This window comes from Pygocentrus nattereri, chromosome 13 (assembly GCF_015220715.1).
Source record: "Pygocentrus nattereri isolate fPygNat1 chromosome 13, fPygNat1.pri, whole genome shotgun sequence".
NCBI classification, from domain to species: domain Eukaryota; kingdom Metazoa; phylum Chordata; class Actinopteri; order Characiformes; family Serrasalmidae; genus Pygocentrus; species Pygocentrus nattereri.
The window spans coordinates 39,851,435-39,871,854 of NC_051223.1; the positions used below are offsets into that span (position 1 = coordinate 39,851,435).

The 20,420-nt window shown below is 42.7% G+C and overlaps 1 protein-coding gene across 1 annotated transcript in view; it reads left to right on the forward strand.

The window, feature by feature from the left end:
* Nucleotides 1-20,420, forward strand: part of anxa11b (annexin A11b) — a 37,816-nt gene that overhangs the window by 7,315 nt on the left and 10,081 nt on the right. Inside the window, exons 2-7 of the mRNA XM_037544320.1 lie at nt 992-1,279; nt 1,539-1,570; nt 2,805-2,990; nt 8,765-8,852; nt 15,336-15,430; nt 16,374-16,487. Of these exons, the coding sequence (XP_037400217.1) occupies nt 1,003-1,279; nt 1,539-1,570; nt 2,805-2,990; nt 8,765-8,852; nt 15,336-15,430; nt 16,374-16,487 (792 nt within the window). The 5' untranslated portion in view covers nt 992-1,002. The remainder of the gene's footprint in view (nt 1-991; nt 1,280-1,538; nt 1,571-2,804; nt 2,991-8,764; nt 8,853-15,335; nt 15,431-16,373; nt 16,488-20,420) is intronic.

Consider the following 20,420-nt stretch of genomic DNA (forward strand, 5'->3'; position numbering starts at 1 on the left):
CATCGTCACATTTTAGAATGTGTTATGACGAAGTTCACATGATTGGATGCAAAAGTTTGGGCACCCCTGGTCAAATTTCATGCAAATAAGTGAACACATCCTCTACAGAGACACACTTCCGCACATTTTAATACACGATTACTGTCTGTTTACTCAACTTAACATAAGTTATGCCTAATTTTATGTTTTGGCTCATTTTTATTTGATAGAATCATCTTGCTCGTTTTATTAACTCTGTAAGTAGTGTAGTCCGCGCCTCATTAGAAAGGTTTGGTAGGAAACAAAAGCGTCAAATTCATGAAACTTGTCCAGTTGTCCAGTCAGGATTGTTATTTCTGGGATATCTAGGTAGATGCAGCTGAGCTGCTCTCCCATTGGTTAGGACTCCAGGAGCTGGACTGAAGGCCTTACATGTTAGATTAACTAGCAACATAATTAGGAAGTGACCTACCACACTGTGATTGAGACCAGTTTTATAAGAAAAAAACTCAGTCCTGTGCTTCCGTAAGAATACGAGCCGTAAGCAGTGTTCCGGTTAGTTGTTAGGAATTATAAACAGTGGCGACAGCTCTATGCAAGACTCTTTACTGTAAGATTGACTGTAAAACTGATACATACACGCTCAGATATGTGATAATGTCTGTTATACGTTTTAGATAAAAGATGTAGAATTACTTTTACAAGCTTTAAGTACAGCTGTTCATGTGAATCACTGTTAGCCTAGAGCTAACACAATGCTAGAATCCCATAGGGGTGCTAGCAGAATTTAGCATTACTATAAAAAAAATGTTTTTTCGTTTTTTACCAGGTTTTAACTTTTATGGCGCAAACTGAAGGCCAAGCTCTCATAGTCATGGATTAGTGGGTGGGTCTTGGAGAATATTGGCCCCACCCACGGATCCTCTACTGTAGAGGAAGGTGTGCTGACTGTAACGAATGAGTGAGATGACTCTGTAGAACAGACAGACTCAGTCTCTCTTTTCTTTTTCAGACGTTCCTGAAATGAGTTACCCCGGATACCCCTCTGGACCAGGTGGTTACCCCCCTCAGGGTGGAGGTTACCCCCCTCAGCAGGGCATGTACCCTCCCCAAGCCGGGGGATACCCGCCACAGCCCGGTGGCTACCCCGCCCAGCCCGGTTACCCTCCAGCAGCAGGGGGTTACCCACCCCAGCCCGGTGGATATCCAACCCAGCCGGGGGGATACCCAGGCTACCCTCAGCAGGGTGGAGGGTATCCTCAGGCTCAGCCTGGAGGCTTTCCGTCCATGCCCCCTTCAGGTGAGCGCTTATGAGCATCTATTAAAAACCTGACAGGCCTGCTGAACCAATGTGGCACATATTTGTTTGTTTTTCTTGTTGGTACAGTTACCCTGTTTGCCACCCCGCCTTTAACTGTCCCCTATACAATAACACGCCGTCCAGCCGGTTTTTCTGATTTGTAATTTTAGAAAATTGGCATGGAAACAAATGGAAACTAATGACATAAGACGTCATTAGTCGTGAATGAGCTGGTGACTCATTCTGTCTGTGTTTACAGGTGGGTGGGGAGCTCAGCCTGGATACGGAGTGGTGAGTATCTCCCTCTTTTATAGGCGCTGCATACTCATTAGCATGTGACGTTAATCTTATAGCACCTAAATACCTGATTACATTAGTGTCAATGTCTTCAACAATGTAAAAGAAATTTGCAGATGAATGTAGAAAATTAAATTATTCATGCTGTTCAATTTCACAATTTTAAACAATCGGTCCGAAGCTGTAGATAAAACGAAGAACTGTTAGTGTTTAGGATGAAGAACACCAGCTGTAAATGACACACATGTGTTTATTAAAGTAAATACTGTGGAAGTTTTTGAGGTATAGAAAATAACAAACGTTACTATGGCAAGAGAGTCTTCACTCTCTCTGAGGGCTCTGCCTCATAGTGGTAATGCTGAAAGTGACCCGACCACCATGTATGCATACTTGATGTCAGTTTATATCCGTTTTTGATATAAAGTGGAAACATCTGTTGATCTTTACATTGTTTGTAAATTTCATGATGAATGGACCAAAAGAAACGACCCAAAATGACCTGGGAAAAATTCTGGTTCCATTGACTAAAGTAGGTTTTTTCCTTCTCCTGTGAAGTTATAATTTTAGAGAGGTTTTGTTTATATACATAATATATGACACACATGGGTGTGTGTGTGTGTGTGTGTGTGTGTGTGTGTGTGTGTGTGTGTGTGTGTTTTCTCTTCTCACTGGTACATGATGACATGAGACGGAACACAAGCCTGAGGGAAAATTATGGGAAAACAATAATTTGGTGTTTTAAATGATGTCGTATTCGGCATCTGGGTCATATTCTATGTTTTTGAAGTTTTTCCAAGGGAATGTAAATGAAACCGTCCTCTGCAGAGAGTCTGCACTGTAACACACTGTTACTGTCTGTTAGTTGAATTTAAATTACAAGAGAAAAATAAACTGTAAAATATGGCTGGTGCGAAAGTTATGGCACATTTTATATTGTACGTTTTATTTTTCACTTAAACTCTGCAAATAAACAGAAATGGTGCATTAAAATTAGCAGAAAAATCATATTTAAGTTCTCTGTAAAAAGGATGTGTTCAATCATTTACACATGACTAAGTCCCACACTAGCCTAAGGCTTGTCTCCGAGCTAAGCTGGTGAAAAGGCTTGGTTCTGATCTAAACTCAGGCAAACGAACATTTGATAAGTTGTGTTTTTGTGTAATTTCATGGGTCCAGATGAAGTGCAGTATAAGCCTCTGATGCTGGCCTTTGTGTTTTCTGTGTGCAGCCAGGAGGGATGCCTCAGGGTTACCCTGGAGGTCCTGCGCCAGGGCAGCAGCCGATGCCGGGCTATCCGGGAGGTGCTCCTGCCCCCAACCCGTCCATGCCCACTATGCCTGGATACGGAGGCGGAGCTCCAGCTGGACCCGGTGTACCGCCAGGACCTGCAGGACCTGCAGTACCCGCTGTTAATGTAAGTGAAGATCAGAAACTACATAGGCTTCTAAAATCATTAAAGTTCTAGATGTAAACAGAGACGTTCAGAGTGGGTTTGGTGTGAAATGGTTCCGATGTCTTTACAGTGGTGGTGATGGGAACCAGGCGTCGCCATGACTACAACACAGATACAGACACTTTATTCACCATCCAGAACCACCAGAGAACCTACACGAGTCTTCTGAGCTTATATGGAATGTCGATGATGGAAAACAGTGGAAAATCTGGAATAATCAGTTTTCTTTTGGGACTATTTTGCCTCACAACACCCTGCATGTCTCCCTCCACCATTAATAGATTTCAAAAATACATTTTAGGACCAAAATCTTTTCTAAACTCTCATAAAACAGCGTCTCAGTCATCAGGCAGTGAATTCAGAACCAGCTCATGTAGGAACTTTCTGTGAGGAGCTTTTAGAGGGACGTCTGGTTCCCATCACCACCACTGTGAACAATCTGACTTTATCTAGAACGGAGCGTTTCACACCAAACCGCTCTGAACGACTCTGTTCACGTCTAAACCACTTTTGGAAAATAAGTTTTGAAAAAGTGACGGGAAGTGATTCCCTTTTTATGTCCACAATGCCTTGTACTCCCAAAGAGGAGATCAGGTCTCAGGGCAGATCATTTATTGTAAATGGATAAAAACATATTTTAGATGTTTGTGTAAACTGTCTTTTTATTTATAGTTTGTGGTTTATTAGTATATACAAATGGTTTTGAACAATTTACTGCATTTTGCATAAATTCATCCGTTGTTTTCACACTTGTCGTGACTTGAGACCGGTTCTTGGTTCATTTGGGCTCGTTATCGCTGATTTTGCTTTCACATACAAGAATTCCATCCAAACCGTCGATCGATTGTATAATTCCGTACATCATTTTACATTTACAGCGTTTAGCAGACGCTCTTATCCAGAGCGACTTACAAGAAGTGCTTGGTCTGTAGTCGTGACCCAGAGCAGTCCAGCCTCCACCCTGGGTCTCGGACGTGGTGTTGGGTTGCAAATAATTCATTTTAGTTAGTATTCTAACTTTAATTTAATCTGTTCTCTAATGCAAAAAAGGTAATTAAAATCAAAAGATTCAAATAACGTTCTTGCAAAATACAAAAAAAGTTTAAGAGGCTTTTCTTGCAAGAATGGAGAAGATGGAAAAACCAAACCCGCCGATGTTTCTTTGGAAGGAGAGGGAAAGTTCCCAGTTGACAAGTCGGCTCCCACAGCCACGATGTGGAGATCCAACACAATGCATCAGTAATTTCTTCACTCCTCCTCTCTGAACATCATCCTAGGCTTCCCATTGGCCATCGTCATATTTGCTGTATTATATATATATATATATATATATATATATATATATATATATATGGCAAGGGCCATTTTTTACGACTCTCCTTGTTGGGCCTCCCTGATTATTTACGAGTTCTGACCCTCCTTCTCGCTTCTTCTGACGTTCCTGCTCGCTGCTGATTGATCTCCTCACTAAAAGCTGGCTTGTTTTTAATGAACAGGCTTGTTTCTTGTATGCAGGTGTCCGCTTACCTCTCAAGGCTTTCTAACGCTGGAAGCTTGAGGCCTAACCTAGGATAATGACTTTATCCTTATTTTAATCATTTCTAATTTAATGACTGCTGCAAACCTTTTATTAATGATGACTCAAGGACATGCTTTATCAATATTTCTGACGCTGTCTAGAGAAAGTGTCTGTTAGCGAGGAAGACAGTCCTGTCCAGCACAGCTTCGTCTGTTCGCTGCTTTTTATTATTTTCTTTGGATATGAACTCTAATATGGTGAAAAGCAGCGCTCCCCTGCCCCCATCACCAAACGCGGAAGAGGAGAGATGCGATAAGTGGAAGCAGTAATTTTACAAAATGAACCAGTCACAGCCTCGAAAAACAGCTTTCACACTCGAGCGAATGGACCGAACTCGCACAGCAAGCGGTCCTGGGTCTGGAGTGGAAACCAGATTCCAGAGTGACTTCTTCTGTTAATATTCTGAACTTCCGACAGTGATCAGATTTCTGCTTTACAGCCAATAAACTCGCAGAATAAGATGCGACGGAAACGTAAAAATCATTTAAAAATCATTTAAAGCCGTTTTACCTGAAAATATGAACATGCATCATCGACAAGATAAAGAATATTTAAATCGTTTAAAACGCTGAAAGGCGTTTGGTTTCAGCGCCGCAGCGAAACGCTTTTGGAGCTCGCTTATTTCCGGTACCGCCGTCTGTTTCGCACATGCTCAGAAATCAGAGTAATCTGACTACGGAGCTCAAATCCAGCCTCTTTATCAGACTTCTTAATCCGATTTCTAGACCTTACTCCAGTTATCCTCCTTTTCTAGTCAAACATGCGGTTGGGAAGTGTTTTTAGAAGTACTGTCCACGTAATTTCCTGTGATATTTGATTCGGTCATATTGCCTGGTTCTGCATCGTTTTCATTAAGGCGAGGCAGCTTTATTTACATAGCACTTTTCATATAGAATACAAATGAAAAATATGAGACGAAACAAGCTTTAAATTAAAAAGTAAGTCAGGATAATAAGCGCTTGTTCTTGGGTTTTTTTTCCTCCATTTTTCTCCCCAATTTAGTCGTCTCCAGTTCCACCCGCTAGTTAAGATTCCCCCAATCACACGATACCACAAGCGCTAGGAGGGTGAAGGCAGCACAGGTTTCCTCCGAGACCTGCGAAGCACCTCCGCATCTTTTTGATCTGCCGCTCACACGACATTGTTAAACAGCTGGAAGCGTTCGGAGTTGAAAGCGTTCAGAAGCCCTCAGATCTGAAAGCGTTCGGAAGCGTTTGGAGCTGACAGCGTTCAGAAGCGTTTGGAGCTGACGGCGTTCGGAAGCGTTTGGAGCTGACGGCGTTCGGAAGCGTTTGGAGCTGACGGCTTTCGGAAGCGTTTGGAGCTGACGGCGTTCGGAAGCGTTTGGAGCTGACGGCGTTCGGAAGCGTTTGGAGCTGACGGCGTTCGGAAGCGTTTGGAGCTGACGGCGTTCGGAAGCGTTTGGAGCTGACGGCGTTCGGAAGCGTTTGGAGCTGGAAGCGTTTGGAGCTGACAGCTTTCGGAAGCGTTTGGAGCTGACAGCTTTCGGAAGCGTTTGGAGCTGACAGCGTTCGGAAGCGTTTGGAGCTGACGGCGTTCGGAGCTGACGGCGTTCGGAAGCGTTTGGAGCTGGAAGCGTTTGGAGCTGACAGCGTTCGGAAGCGTTTGGAGCTGACGGCGTTTGGAGCTGACAGCGTTTGGAGCTGACAGCGTTTGGAGCTGACAGCGTTCGGAAGCGTTTGGAGCTGAAAGCGTTCGGAAGCGTTTGGAGCTGACAGCGTTCGGAAGCGTTTGGAGCTGACAGCGTTCGGAAGCGTTTGGAGCTGACAGCGTTCGGAAGCGTTTGGAGCTGACAGCGTTCGGAAGCGTTTGGAGCTGAAAGCGTTCGGAAGCGTTTGGAGCTGAAAGCGTTCGGAGCTGACGGCATTTGGAGCTGACGGCGTTCGGAGCTGACGGCGTTCGGAGCTGACGGCATTCGGAAGCGTTTGGAGCTGACGGCGTTCGGAAGCGTTTGGAGCTGACGGCGTTCGGAAGCGCTTGGAGCTGACGGCGTTCGGAAGCGTTTGGAGCTGACGGCGTTCGGAGCTGACGGCGTTCGGAAGCGTTTGGAGCTGGAAGCGTTTGGAGCTGACAGCGTTCGGAAGCGTTTGGAGCTGACGGCGTTCGGAAGCGTTTGGAGCTGACGGCGTTCGGAAGCGTTTCGAGCTGACGGCGTTCGGAAGCGTTTGGAGCTGATGGCGTTCGGAAGCGTTTGGAGCTGACGGCGTTCGGAGCTGACGGCGTTCGGAAGCGTTTGGAGCTGGAAGCATTTGGAGCTGACAGCGTTTGGAGCTGACAGCTTTCGGAAGCGTTTGGAGCTGACAGCGTTCGGAAGCGTTTGGAGCTGACAGCGTTCGGAAGCGTTTGGAGCTGACGGCGTTCGGAGCTGACGGCGTTCGGAAGCGTTTGGAGCTGGAAGCGTTTGGAGCTGACAGCGTTTGGAGCTGACAGCGTTCGGAAGCGTTTGGAGCTGAAAGCGTTCGGAAGCGTTTGGAGCTGACAGCGTTCGGAAGCGTTTGGAGCTGACAGCGTTCGGAAGCGTTTGGAGCTGACAGCGTTCGGAAGCGTTTGGAGCTGAAAGCGTTCGGAAGCGTTCGGAGCTGAAAGCGTTCGGAGCTGACGGCGTTCGGAGCTGACGGCGTTCGGAAGCGTTTGGAGCTGAAAGCGTTCGGAAGCATTTGGAGCTGAAAGCGTTCGGAGCTGACGGCATTTGGAGCTGACGGCGTTCGGAAGCGTTTGGAGCTGACGGCGTTCGGAAGCGTTTGGAGCTGACGGCGTTCGGAAGCGTTTGGAGCTGACGGCGTTCGGAAGCGTTTGGAGCTGACGGCGTTCGGAAGCGTTTGGAGCTGACGGCGTTCGGAAGCGTTTGGAGCTGACGGCGTTTGGAGCTGACAGCGTTTGGAGCTGACAGCTTTCGGAAGCGTTTGGAGCTGACAGCGTTCGGAAGCGTTTGGAGCTGACAGCGTTCGGAAGCGTTTGGAGCTGACAGCGTTCGGAAGCGTTTGGAGCTGACGGCGTTCGGAGCTGACGGCGTTCGGAAGCGTTTGGAGCTGGAAGCGTTTGGAGCTGACAGCGTTTGGAGCTGACAGCGTTCGGAAGCGTTTGGAGCTGACAGCGTTCGGAAGCGTTTGGAGCTGACAGCGTTCGGAAGCGTTTGGAGCTGAAAGCGTTCGGAAGCGTTCGGAGCTGACGGCGTTCGGAGCTGACGGCGTTCGGAAGCGTTTGGAGCTGAAAGCGTTCGGAAGCGTTCGGAGCTGACGGCGTTCGGAAGCGTTTGGAGCTGAAAGCGTTCGGAAGCGTTTGGAGCTGAAAGCGTTCGGAGCTGACGGCATTTGGAGCTGACGGCGTTCGGAAGCGTTTGGAGCTGACGGCTGACGTTCGGAAGCAAGCAACACCCGTCAGACTTGCTACATCAGATAACAGATGCCTGCGCTGACTAGCATCACTTTGAGTGATGGGGGAGACATGGGGGGTCATCCTACGAGAGAGAGCGAGGCCAGTTGCGCTGACCACAGGCGGCTGTAGCATCAACAGGGATCGGACTCGCGATCTCCTGATGACGGGGCCGGTTGCACCAGTCGGCAGCCCTGAAGTTCTTCGGTTTGCACATCTTTGATGAAGCACTTTGTTCTGCAGCTATATGAAAGGTTCTGCATAAAAAAGGTCTGTTATTATTATTAATATTAATATGCTGCGTTGGCGGGATTCGCTTGCCCCCGGCAGAGGCTTTTCTCTCTGCACATTACAGATTCACACCTGCCCCCCCACTGTCAGTGTATTTACACAAGGTGGATCTAATGTTTGCGCTGCAGGGTCGAAGTATCATATGACAGCTGAACAATCACCTGCGTCAGTCAGAGACCTTCCTGTTAAAACTCTTCAGCAAAAATCTGACACTTTACCTGAACAGACGGTGGAAAAAGGACCTGGTTTTGATTTTCGGTTTGGGAGCTGCCCTAATGGTGTCCTGAATGTCTTATCCTGGTAGATAACAGAGACCTCATCAGTCAATCTGGGTGACCGCATTCGCCAAATGCCGTAAATATCAGTATAAATATACGACCAGAAGAAAAGGTCCAACTAAAGGTATAATCATCTATTATGATTTAAAGATGTAATTAATTTTTGTTGTTTGGTTTGTTTGATTAATTTCTAGCGCGGTTACCGTGGCGCCATAAAGGACTACCCCGGCGCTGATCCTCTGCGAGATGTGGAAGTTCTTCGCAAAGCCATGAAGGGCTTCGGTGAGGCAATATTAACACTTCAGATGCTGCATAAACACCCCGGCAGACATAAAGAATCGCTCAGATGTTGTTCTTTGTTCTGCGTAATAAAACAAACCTATTGTAAAACGGTGCAATCATAAACATTTCACATTCTAACTTACTGTGAGGGGACTTATCAGACGTCAGGTTCCAATCACCACCACCACTGTGAGCAGTTCTGCAGGATTCACACTGCAGATTCATACTGGATTAAAATCACTCCACAATTATTACAGTCAGACTGTAAAACTACACACTGCAGATTCATACTGGATTAAAATCACTCCACAATTATTACAGTCAGACTGTAAAACTACACACTGCAGATTCATACTGGATTAAAATCGCTCCACAATTATTACAGTCAGACTGTAAAACTACACACTGCAGATTCATACTGGATTAAAATCACTCCACAATTATTACCGTCAGACTGTAAAACTACACGCTGCAGATTCATACTGGATTAAAATCACTCCACAATTATTACAGTCAGACCGTAAAACTACACGCTGCAGATTCATACTGGATTAAAATCACTCCACAATTATTACAGTCAGACTGTAAAACTACACACTGCAGATTCATACTGGATTAAAATCACTCCACAATTATTACAGTCAGACTGTAAAACTACACACTGCAGATTCATACTGGATTAAAATCACTCCACAATTATTACCGTCAGACCGTAAAACTACACACTGCAGATTCATACTGGATTAAAATCACTCCACAATTATTACAGTCAGACCGTAAAACTACACACTGCAGATTCATACTGGATTAAAATCACTCCACAATTATTACAGTCAGACCGTAAAACTACACACACTGCAGATTCATACCGGATTAAAATCGCTCCACAATTATTACAGTCAGACCGTAAAACTACACACTGCAGATTCATACTGGATTAAAATCGCTCCACAATTATTACAGTCAGACCGTAAAACTACACACTGCAGATTCATACTGGATTAAAATCGCTCCACAATTATTACAGTCAGACTGTAAAACTACACACTGCAGATTCATACTGGATTAAAATCGCTCCACAATTATTACCGTCAGACTGTAAAGCTACACACTGCAGATTCATACTGGATTAAAATCGCTCCACAATTATTACAGTCAGACTGTAAAACTACACACTGCAGATTCATACTGGATTAAAATCGCTCCACAATTATTACAGTCAGACTGTAAAACTACACACTGCAGATTCATACTGGATTAAAATCGCTCCACAATTATTACAGTCAGACTGTAAAACTACACACACTGCAGATTCATACTGGATTAAAATCACTCCACAATTATTACAGTGAGACTGTAAAACTACACACTGCAGATTCATACTGGATTAAAATCACTCCACAATTATTACAGTCAGACTGTAAAACTACACACTGCAGATTCATACTGGATTAAAATCGCTCCACAATTATTACAGTCAGACTGTAAAACTACACACTGCAGATTCATACTGGATTAAAATCTCTCCACAATTATTACAGTCAGACTGTAAAACTACACACACTGCAGATTCATACTGGATTAAAATCACTCCACAATTATTACAGTCAGACTGTAAAACTACACACTGCAGATTCATACTGGATTAAAATCACTCCACAATTATTACAGTCAGACTGTAAAACTACACACGCTGCAGATTTATACTGGATTAAAATCACTCCACAATTATTACCGTCAGACTGTAAAACTACACACGCTGCAGATTTATACTGGATTAAAATCACTCCACAATTATTACCGTCAGACTGTAAAACTACACACTGCAGATTCATACTGGATTAAAATCACTCCACAATTATTACCGTCAGACTGTAAAACTACACACGCTGCAGATTTATACTGGATTAAAATCACTCCACAATTATTACCGTCAGACTGTAAAACTACACACTGCAGATTCATACTGGATTAAAATCACTCCACAATTATTACCGTCAGACGGTAAAACTACACACTGCAGATTCATACTGGATTAAAATCACTCCACAATTATTACCGTCAGACTGTAAAACTACACACTGCAGATTCATACTGGATTAAAATCACTCCACAATTATTACCGTCAGACTGTAAAACTACACACTGCAGATTCATACTGGATTAAAATCACTCCACAATTATTACAGTCAGACTGTAAAACTACACACTGCAGATTCATACTGGATTAAAATCACTCCACAGTTATTACCGTCAGACTGTAAAACTACACACTGCAGATTCATACTGGATTAAAATCACTCCACAATTATTACAGTCAGACCGTAAAACTACACACTGCAGATTCATACCGGATTAAAATCGCTCCACAATTATTACAGACAGACCGTAAAACTACACACACTGCAGATTCATACCGGATTAAAATCGCTCCACAATTATTACAGTCAGACTGTAAAACTACACACTGCAGATTCATACTGGATTAAAATCGCTCCACAATTATTACAGTCAGACTGTAAAACTACACACTGCAGATTCATACTGGATTAAAATCGCTCCACAATTATTACAGTCAGACTGTAAAACTACACACACTGCAGATTCATACTGGATTAAAATCGCTCCACAATTATTACAGTCAGACTGTAAAACTACACACACTGCAGATTCATACTGGATTAAAATCGCTCCACAATTATTACAGTCAGACTGTAAAACTACACACACTGCAGATTCATACTGGATTAAAATCTCTCCACAATTATTACAGTCAGACTGTAAAACTACACACGCTGCAGATTCATACTGGATTAAAATCACTCCACAATTATTACAGTCAGACTGTAAAACTACACACGCTGCAGATTTATACCGGATTAAAATCGCTCCACAATTATTACCGTCAGACCGTAAAACTACACACGCTGCAGATTCATACCGGATTAAAATCGCTCCACAATTATTACCGTCAGACCGTAAAACTACACACACTGCAGATTCATACCGGATTAAAATCGCTCCACAATTATTACCGTCAGACCGTAAAACTACACACACTGCAGATTCATACTGGATTAAAATCGCTCCACAATTATTACAGTCAGACCGTAAAACTACACGCTGCAGATTCATACTGGATTAAAATCGCTCCACAATTATTACAGTCAGACCGTAAAACTACACGCTGCAGATTCATACTGGATTAAAATCGCTCCACAATTATTACAGTCAGACCGTAAAACTACACGCTGCAGATTCATACTGGATTAAAATCGCTCCACAATTATTACAGTCAGACCGTAAAACTACACGCTGCAGATTCATACTGGATTAAAATCGCTCCACAATTATTACAGTCAGACCGTAAAACTACACGCTGCAGATTCATACTGGATTAAAATCGCTCCACAATTATTACAGTCAGACCGTAAAACTACACGCTGCAGATTCATACTGGATTAAAATCGCTCCACAATTATTACAGTCAGACCGTAAAACTACACGCTGCAGATTCATACTGGATTAAAATCGCTCCACAATTATTACAGTCAGACCGTAAAACTACACGCTGCAGATTCATACTGGATTAAAATCGCTCCACAATTATTACAGTCAGACCGTAAAACTACACGCTGCAGATTCATACTGGATTAAAATCGCTCCACAATTATTACAGTCAGACCGTAAAACTACACGCTGCAGATTCATACTGGATTAAAATCGCTCCACAATTATTACAGTCAGACCGTAAAACTACACGCTGCAGATTCATACTGGATTAAAATCGCTCCACAATTATTACAGTCAGACCGTAAAACTACACGCTGCAGATTCATACTGGATTAAAATCGCTCCACAATTATTACAGTCAGACCGTAAAACTACACGCTGCAGATTCATACTGGATTAAAATCGCTCCACAATTATTACAGTCAGACCGTAAAACTACACGCTGCAGATTCATACTGGATTAAAATCGCTCCACAATTATTACAGTCAGACCGTAAAACTACACGCTGCAGATTCATACTGGATTAAAATCGCTCCACAATTATTACAGTCAGACCGTAAAACTACACGCTGCAGATTCATACTGGATTAAAATCGCTCCACAATTATTACAGTCAGACCGTAAAACTACACGCTGCAGATTCATACTGGATTAAAATCGCTCCACAATTATTACAGTCAGACCGTAAAACTACACGCTGCAGATTCATACTGGATTAAAATCGCTCCACAATTATTACAGTCAGACCGTAAAACTACACGCTGCAGATTCATACTGGATTAAAATCGCTCCACAATTATTACAGTCAGACCGTAAAACTACACGCTGCAGATTCATACTGGATTAAAATCGCTCCACAATTATTACAGTCAGACCGTAAAACTACACGCTGCAGATTCATACTGGATTAAAATCGCTCCACAATTATTACAGTCAGACCGTAAAACTACACGCTGCAGATTCATACTGGATTAAAATCGCTCCACAATTATTACAGTCAGACCGTAAAACTACACGCTGCAGATTCATACTGGATTAAAATCGCTCCACAATTATTACCGTCAGACCGTAAAACTACACGCTGCAGATTCATACTGGATTAAAATCGCTCCACAATTATTACCGTCAGACCGTAAAACTACACACACTGCAGATTCATACTGGATTAAAATCACTACACAATTATTACAGTCAGACTGTAAAACTACACACTGCAGATTCATACTGGATTAAAATCACTCCACAATTATTACCGTCAGACTGTAAAACTACACACTGCAGATTCATACTGGATTAAAATCACTCCACAATTATTACCGTCAGACTGTAAAACTACACACACTGCAGATTCATACTGGATTAAAATCGCTCCACAATTATTACCGTCAGACTGTAAAACTACACACTGCAGATTCATACTGGATTAAAATCGCTCCACAATTATTACCGTCAGACTGTAAAACTACACACACTGCAGATTCATACTGGATTAAAATCGCTCCACAATTATTACCGTCAGACTGTAAAACTACACACTGCAGATTCATACTGGATTAAAATCGCTCCACAATTATTACCGTCAGACTGTAAAACTACACACTGCAGATTCATACTGGATTAAAATCGCTCCACAATTATTACCGTCAGACTGTAAAACTACACACTGCAGATTCATACTGGATTAAAATCGCTCCACAATTATTACCGTCAGACTGTAAAACTACACACACTGCAGATTCATACTGGATTAAAATCGCTCCACAATTATTACAGTCAGACTGTAAAACTACACACACTGCAGATTCATACTGGATTAAAATCGCTCCACAATTATTACAGTCAGACTGTAAAACTACACACACTGCAGATTCATACTGGATTAAAATCGCTCCACAATTATTACAGTCAGACTGTAAAACTACACACACTGCAGATTCACACTGGATTAAAATCGCTCCACAATTATTACAGTCAGACTGTAAAACTACATGCTGCAGATTCACACTGGATTAAAATCGCTCCACAATTATTACAGTCAGACTGTAAAACTACACGCTGCAGATTCACACTGGATTAAAATCGCTCCACAATTATTACAGTCAGAGTGTAAAACTACACGCTGCAGATTCATACTGGATTAAAATCGCTCCACAATTATTACAGTCAGACTGTAAAACTACACGCTGCAGATTCACACTGGATTAATATCGCTCCACAATTATTACAGTCAGACTGTAAAACTACACGCTGCAGATTCATACCGGATTAATATCGCTCCACAATTATTACAGTCAGACTGTAAAACTACACGCTGCAGATTCATACCGGATTAAAATCGCTCCACAATTATTACAGTCAGACTGTAAAACTACACGCTGCAGATTCATACCGGATTAAAATCGCTCCACAATTATTACAGTCAGACTGTAAAACTACACGCTGCAGATTCATACCGGATTAAAATCGCTCCACAATTATTACAGTCAGACTGTAAAACTACACGCTGCAGATTCATACCGGATTAAAATCGCTCCACAATTATTACAGTCAGACTGTAAAACTACACGCTGCAGATTCATACCGGATTAAAATCGCTCCACAATTATTACAGTCAGACTGTAAAACTACACGCTGCAGATTCATACCGGATTAAAATCGCTCCACAATAATTACATGCAGACTGTAAAACTACACACACTGCAGATTCATACCGGATTAAAATCTCTCCACAATTATTACAGTCAGACTGTAAAACTACACACACTGCAGATTCATACCGGATTAAAATCTCTCCACAATTATTACAGTCAGACTGTAAAACTACACACTGCAGATTCATACCGGATTAAAATCACTCCACAATTATTACAGTCAGACCGTAAAACTACACACTGCAGATTCATACTGGATTAAAATCACTCCACAATTATTACAGTCAGACTGTATCATTCATAGTGTTTGTCTTACAGGAACTGATGAGAATGCCATCATCGAGCTGTTGGGGAACCGTTCCAGTAGGCAGCGGGTGCCAATGGTCAGGGCTTACAAGACCACCTATGGCAAGGTGAGACTAGCATGACCCATAAACTACCACACACTTTTACAAATAAAGATATAATGGTTATAATAATGGTTCTTTGTTGCGATGCCATAGAACCTTTTTGGTTCCCTTTGTTACTTAGAAAAGATCAGAATCAATGGTGACTCAAAGCAACGAAACCAAAGGACAGTTTCATGGCTTTTCTCTCTGATATGGTTCTTAGTGTTTTGAGTGAACAGGTCATGTTGGCGTTGTTGGGCTGAGGGATTGCAAAGTTGTTGGCATTATGAGAGAAAAATAAAAATCTGTTAAACATTTAAACTCTTAGACTGTTAAACATAGAATTTTAACTGGCTTATTTTTATTTCTTACTTTCAAACTCCCAAGTTTACAGACCAACAGTATCAACAACAGTTGTCTCAGTTTTTCTACTGTCTACCTCATTCAAACGCAGCAGCTGCCCTGCAGCTTGTACACTCAGAAATAAAGGTACTAGACTGTCTCTGGGTCAGTTCCCATCTCAGTGCCTTCAGTCAGGGAACATAACTGAACCATAATCCACTGAAATGATCTGTTCTAAGCTGGACTGACTCCACACACCCCGTCTCGCCTCGAGTCCAGGCTTTTACTCTACTGCTCTGTTTTAAAACATTCGGTTATGAAAAGGAACAAATACCAACTTTTCACCTGGAGAAACTGATTTAAGCTCCACAATCAGACCTTAGAACCACTGGAGAACCTCTGAGGGAACATCTACACTGTTTGTACCTTGTGCATGAACAGTGTATGAACATTTTATGATGAGTGGACCAACAGAAACATCCCAAAATTGCTTAGACTAAAGTCTCCATCTACATTAACTTGTATTTTAAGTGAAGAATATTTTTACCTCCTCCTGAAATTTGGATTTTCAGGGGCATGTATTGCATTACGTAGCCACCCCAACAATCTCTGTCCTGTCCCTCAGGATCTGATCCATGACCTGAAGTCGGAGCTGACGGGGAATTTTGAGCAGTTGGTTCTGGCCATGATGAAGAGTCCAGCGGAGTACGATGCCTACGAGCTTCATCAAGCTATAGCGGTGAGTCTCCACCAGTGTCACACATTAAGCTTATTCATACTTTATCGTATGAGCTGTAAACAGGGTGATCCAGAGGGTTTGGTGTGAAACGGTTCAGACATCTTTACAGTGGTGGTGATGGGAACCGGGCGTCGCCATGACTACAACACAGATATAGACATTTTGTTTACCATCCAGAACCACCAGAGAACCTATGCGGTAGGTTCTGGGTTTATATTTGAAAAAAGGTTTTAAGCCAATATCTTCTGAAAGCTATCGAGTGTCTCGGACATCAGGCAGTGAACCATTTCATGTAGGAGCTTTCTCTGAGGGAGCTTTTAGAGGTGCACATCTGGTTCGTATCACCACTGTGAACGGTTCCTTTACCTCAGTCTATTAAACTGTCTAGTGTCTCTAGTTATTTTTAATGCTTTTCATCAGCCTCAGGACACTACAGTGACCTCAGAGGTGCTAAAGCGGACATTTTTACTTTTACAATCAGTTACTTTCAAAAGATAATTAATACTACTACTACTACTAATATTGATATCAGGTCAAGGTCACTTTACAAAGCAGCATCAGTAGAGAGCAATAGAGAACATTAAATAGCAGTAGGGAACAGTAAAGAACAGTAGGTTACAGTAAAGAACAATAAGGAACAGTAGGTTACAGTATAGAACAGTTATGAACGGTAGGTTACAGTATGGAACGGTAGGTTACAGTATGGAACGGTAGGTTACAGTATGGAGCAGTAAAGAACGGTAGGTTGCAGTATGGAACAGTAGGTTACAGTATGGAGCAGTAAAGAACAGTAGGTTGCAGTATGGAACGCTAGGTTACAGTATGGAGCAGTAAAGAACGGTAGGTTGCAGTATGGAAAGGTAGGTTACAGTATGGAGCAGTAAAGAACGGTAGGTTGCAGTATGGAAAGGTAGGTTACAGTATGGAGCAGTAAAGAACGGTAGGTTGCAGTATGGAGCAGTAAAGAACAGTAGGTTGCAGTATGGAGCAGTAAAGAACGGTAGGTTGCAGTATGGAGCAGTAAAGAACAGTAGGTTGCAGTATGGAGCAGTAAAGAACGGTAGGTTGCAGTATGGAACGGTAGGTTACAGTATGGAGCAGTAAAGAACGGTAGGTTGCAGTATGGAGCAGTAAAGAACAGTAGGTTGCAGTATGGAGCAGTAAAGAACGGTAGGTTACAGTATGGAGCAGTAAAGAACGGTAGGTTGCAGTATGGAGCAGTAAAGAACAGTAGGTTGCAGTATGGAGCAGTAAAGAACGGTAGGTTGCAGTATGGAGCAGTAAAGAACGGTAGGTTGCAGTATGGAGCAGTAAAGAACAGTAGGTTGCAGTATGGAGCAGTAAAGAACAGTAGGTTACAGTATGGAGCAGTAAAGAACAGTAGGTTGCAGTATGGAGCAGTAAAGAACGGTAGGTTGCAGTATGGAACGGTAGGTTACAGTATGGAGCAGTAAAGAACGGTAGGTTGCAGTATGGAGCAGTAAAGAACAGTAGGTTGCAGTATGGAGCAGTAAAGAACGGTAGGTTACAGTATGGAGCAGTAAAGAACGGTAGGTTGCAGTATTTGGGAAGGTCCTATGCTCTTGTTGATGCACAGACTCTCCTAAATCCATTTAAAACCCATGTCCATGTCTCTTCTATCCTTTCTTTCATGACTCTGCCCAATATTACTCACGGTACTACATTTTCAGGGTCCAGCCTGCAGGCCATAAACATACAACACATTTCTACTAACACATTCACTTTAACTCATATACTAACACACACGTACAGTGAGAGGGTTCCACAGCATAACTCCCTCAGAGCAGTAAGAGAAGACGAGGCTCTCCTACAGAAGAACTGAACTGCAGTGAACAGCCTGCCTGAGACACACAGCCTGCACTCGCTGCACTGTTTAGAGCAGAGCTGTTCCTGCTGGACCTGCTCCTCACCGCACACCTCACACGAACAGAGATACAGGTCGACCGTGGAGATTAAAGGCGGAGAGAATGCCATCTGACTAGTACGGGACAGAAAAGTGGGGGGTTATTTGTTCAGTCAGTCGCACTGATTGATTCTGTCTGATTGTGTATGAGTGTATCCACTAGCGAGATGGAGGTATGATTGAGAAGGATTTCTTGTGAATGTTGTTCCAGAGGCTGAACGAGGCTGAATTCTGAAAGTGAACATTAGTTCTCATCCTCTGAAATCTCAGCTTTAGTACACATGAAGGCTTATTATTCACTAACTACAGGGACTTCAGTGCAAACTGGCTGAGCTGTTCTTAAATATGACATTGTTATGCGAATATTAGAGCACAGTTTTCATTTATATGTGAAGTTTAACGGTAGTGCGGTAGAGTGCGGTAGGGATCAATAAAGATCAGTAGGGAACAGTAGAGATCAACAGAGATCAGTAGGGAACAGTAGAGATCAACAGAGATCAGTAGGGAACAGTAGAGATCAGTAGGGAACAGTAGAGATCAGTAGGGAACAGTAGAGATCAACAGAGATCAGTAGGGAACAGTAGAGATCAACAGAGATCAGTAGGGAACAGTAGAGATCAGTAGGGAACAGTAGAGATCAGTAGGGAACAGTAGAGATCAACAGAGATCAGTAGGGAACAGTAGAGATCAACAGAGATCAGTAGGGAACAGTAGAGATCAACAGAGATCAGTAGGGAACAGTAGAGATCAACAGAGATCAGTAGGGAACAGTAGAGATCAACAGAGATCAGTAGGGAACAGTAGAGATCAGTAGGGAACAGTAGGGAACAGTAGAGATCAGTAGGGAACAGTAGAGATCAGTAGGGAACAGTAGGGAACAGTAGAGATCAGTAGGGAACAGTAGAGAACAGTAGGGAACAGTAGGGAACAGTAGAGATCAGTAGGGAACAGTAGAGATCAGTAGGGAACAGTAGGGATCAGTAGGGAACAATCGTGATCCAGTTGAGGAGGTTTTTTCCTTCTCCTGTAAAGTCTCTGTAGAGGATGTCTAACTTATTTACACTTAGAAAATCAACATTGTCATTTAAAATTATGCGTTTTTCTTAAACAGAAAAAAATTCACAATAATAATAATAATGATCTTTATTTTTACTCAGCAAGTCTGTTTTCTTTTGTTCCTTTAATGTATCCACCGCTTTCCAATTGGCTGCTATTAAAATAGCCTCCAATGTTCTGTTCCTCAGCAGTGCAGCTGCTTAAAAACATATTAATCCTCACCACTTGAGTCATCATCTCCACGGACAGTCACCACCTCATCCACAACCTCCTCAGACTCACTCTGATCCTCTGCACCTTCAGTCCAGAAAATCTGTGCTCACACATCTAGACTGACATCTGTACATCCAGTGTTCTGTCCCTGAGAACCTGCATCTCATTATTATCTACTGCACGTAGGGAATGTGAACAGCACATTTCATAGTTTTATTCTAGAACTTATTACTGTACATTGGAATAGTACAGTACTAGTGTGTATTGTGTATATGTGTGCATTCAGATATTTTATATATATATAAATATAAAATATAATATACATATAATGGGGGCTACGCACCGAAGACTTTCACTCACTTTCCACCTGTGTAAATGTGATGTGACAATAAACGTGATCTGATTTCGTTTGATTAGTCGCAAGAAGAGTTCGTTTTTGAACTTGGCCTGGGTGTGAAGTCACAACCATGAAAGCATTTACAGAAGACTGCCTGTTCAGCCTGCAGCGGTTTGGAGGTCATTTACATACATCATTCCAAGTGCAGTAACATAAACACTCTTCAGTCTCTGAAGACTCTGGGTTTGTACTGGAAGAATGAGAGCAGGTGTCCTGAACGTGTTAGAAGCTCCCTGCAGCTTTGTGGCAGCGTTCAAACCATAAAGAGTAACGAGCATGATCAGCGTTACACGGAAATGAACACTACAGGCAGCACAGCAACGCTCTGCTGAAGTCATAGTGA